Raw genomic sequence first — 2,164 nt, forward strand, 5'->3', positions numbered from 1 at the left:
CCATGTGCTGGAGGGGATCAGTGTAGAACTGCAAAACATTCTACATTTGGCTGGAGCTAATTTAGCCTTCATTTTACAAAACCCACACTAATCCCCCCCATCTTAAAAAGAACACGCTTCCTGCTCAGTTAACTCTGTGTGGCAGGAAGAAATTCTTCCTTTGTGTTTTTAGCGGCAAATACCAGCTACCAGGCACCAAAGTTTCACGCTACATTCTACACCACTTTCCCGAAATGGATAGGTCTCTTCATCCAGGATTGGGGGATAAAAGAACTGTGGTTCTATAGATCCAACAAAGCAATCTCACCGATTAAGTGCTTTGGGAACTAAGCGCAGGGCAGCATGATACATCCCAAAGCAGCCAGGAGAAAAACAAAGTAAAAGCCAGGCAGAAGGTAAAAGGCTTATGTCTCAGGCTCCCCTCTTGAAGCTTTGTAAGTCTCTTCCACACACACCGCATTCAGAGGTACTCAAAGCAACCTCGGAAAATAGGTTTGAGTCTAGCTCTGTGCAAAAGCACACCGAGAGCAGAACCTGCGCAGAGGAATAATGACTGGCTTATGTTCTTTCTAGGCAACGGCAGAAAAGTGCAGGAGGATGCATTTGATGACTCTCTCTAACCCAAATCCAGAGGTGAGCCCCTAAAATGAAAGAGTTTCTTCATGCACAATTTAGTTTTTAAAAAAAAAATTTACTTTCAGTAACAATATAATTTATTTTTGAAAGTAAATTAATCCACCTTTCTTTAATTATGTGATGGTTCTGGCAAAGAGAAGCAGCAGGTACAGTTGGTGAAGTATTTTCATTTGAGCTGAATTTCACACAGTTCCATGCAGATACAGTGCCAGAAACTTCTTGAATGTGTCTGGCTGAAAGCCATATATTCCAGCGGGCTTCTGCAGAGAAAAAGCCATGGATGCTCAGTTTGCAGTGAAGTGATTAATGTAGACAAACAACGGCTTTAAATACGCTTGAATAAGACTCCAGACGTGGTGGCTTCCAAATTGTGCCCTCCCTCCCCAGATGGGTTTGTGTGTGGGTACTTCTACTGGTCTACATCTACGACAGCATAAAGCCTTTGCCCATCAAACAGAGACGCCCTCCCAGCGTAACCAGGGCTGACAGCACCGTGCTCTATTTACTCTACGGCGAAGCTGACAGTCGCACGTAAGCACTTCCTTCATCAGAGCACGAGCCTGTTTTAAACAAGAGTATTATGAGCTGGTAGATTACAGATGGGGATATCTTTTTGTAGGAGTTCATATTAAGCTTGCTTGGCATGCAGCTTGCAGGCAACGCGGTACATCAGCGCTACAAATACCCCCTGTCAGTAACACCTGCCTAAGTAAGAACAAGGCCAGTGCCTGTGTTGGGTCCCTTCAGCTGGTTTAAAACCTGCGTGGCAGCTCTATGCCAGCTTTCAGACCTCCAGCAGAGGTGAAAGGATTTCCAGGACCGTTTCCCAAGTTTTGCTTACCGTAACAACTCTCTTCTTGACTTCTGGAATACACTGGGCTTTTTCATACAGATTCTGATCGGGGTCAATCCAGACTAGATTTTTTATGCCATCACTAGAGACAAGGTCTGTTGTATTTAACTGGAACACCATGAACTGGAAGAGCTGGCCATCTGTGCCAATGCTTTGCACCACTATTGGCTGCTCCAAAACCTTGGGATCATTCTAGGAAAGAAGGCAGGAGAAGGAGGAAGAAGAATGTTTAAAAAGCCAGTTACCACCAAAATTGTATGAGCACTTGCTGACTCTGCATCTTCTACTTGGTTTAAAGCCAAGATTTTAATAAATGTATTGTTACCTTGCCCAGAAAATTACTCTAGTCAAACAAGTTTTGAATGTAGATTTTGTATTTTAATTAAAATTCCACCTTAAGCCAGCAATGAAGTACCGATTTACATACTGAACTGTGGGATGGGTTAGAGTTTTGCAGTTGAACCTACTCCCTGGTTCCTACCCATTACCACTCTAATGCATGTTACATCACGAACGTGCTCACTGCTGAGAGATGGTTTTCTGGATCAGCAGACATCACTAACCATACCTGAAGGTCAAGAGTTAGGCCTTTGGACTGGGAAGCTCAGATTTGAAAACTACCGTAACATGCCACGGCAAGGGAACATCACTACTCTTTCCACTAGCTGCAGCGCT

The 2,164-nt window shown here is 43.9% G+C and overlaps 1 protein-coding gene across 1 annotated transcript in view; it reads right to left on the reverse strand.

Annotated features, from left to right (window-relative positions):
• Positions 1-670: 670 nt before the first annotated feature.
• MRPL37 (mitochondrial ribosomal protein L37) overlaps positions 671-2,164 on the reverse strand; it is a 3,925-nt gene continuing 2,431 nt past the window's right edge. The window contains exons 6-7 of the mRNA XM_009884598.1: positions 1,478-1,681; positions 671-896 (exon numbers count right to left, since the gene is read on the reverse strand). Coding sequence (XP_009882900.1) covers positions 819-896; positions 1,478-1,681 — 282 coding nt within the window. The 3' untranslated portion in view covers positions 671-818. The remainder of the gene's footprint in view (positions 897-1,477; positions 1,682-2,164) is intronic.

This window comes from Charadrius vociferus, unplaced genomic scaffold, assembly GCF_000708025.1.
Source record: "Charadrius vociferus isolate BGI_N301 unplaced genomic scaffold, ASM70802v2 scaffold163, whole genome shotgun sequence".
NCBI classification, from domain to species: Eukaryota; Metazoa; Chordata; class Aves; order Charadriiformes; family Charadriidae; genus Charadrius; species Charadrius vociferus.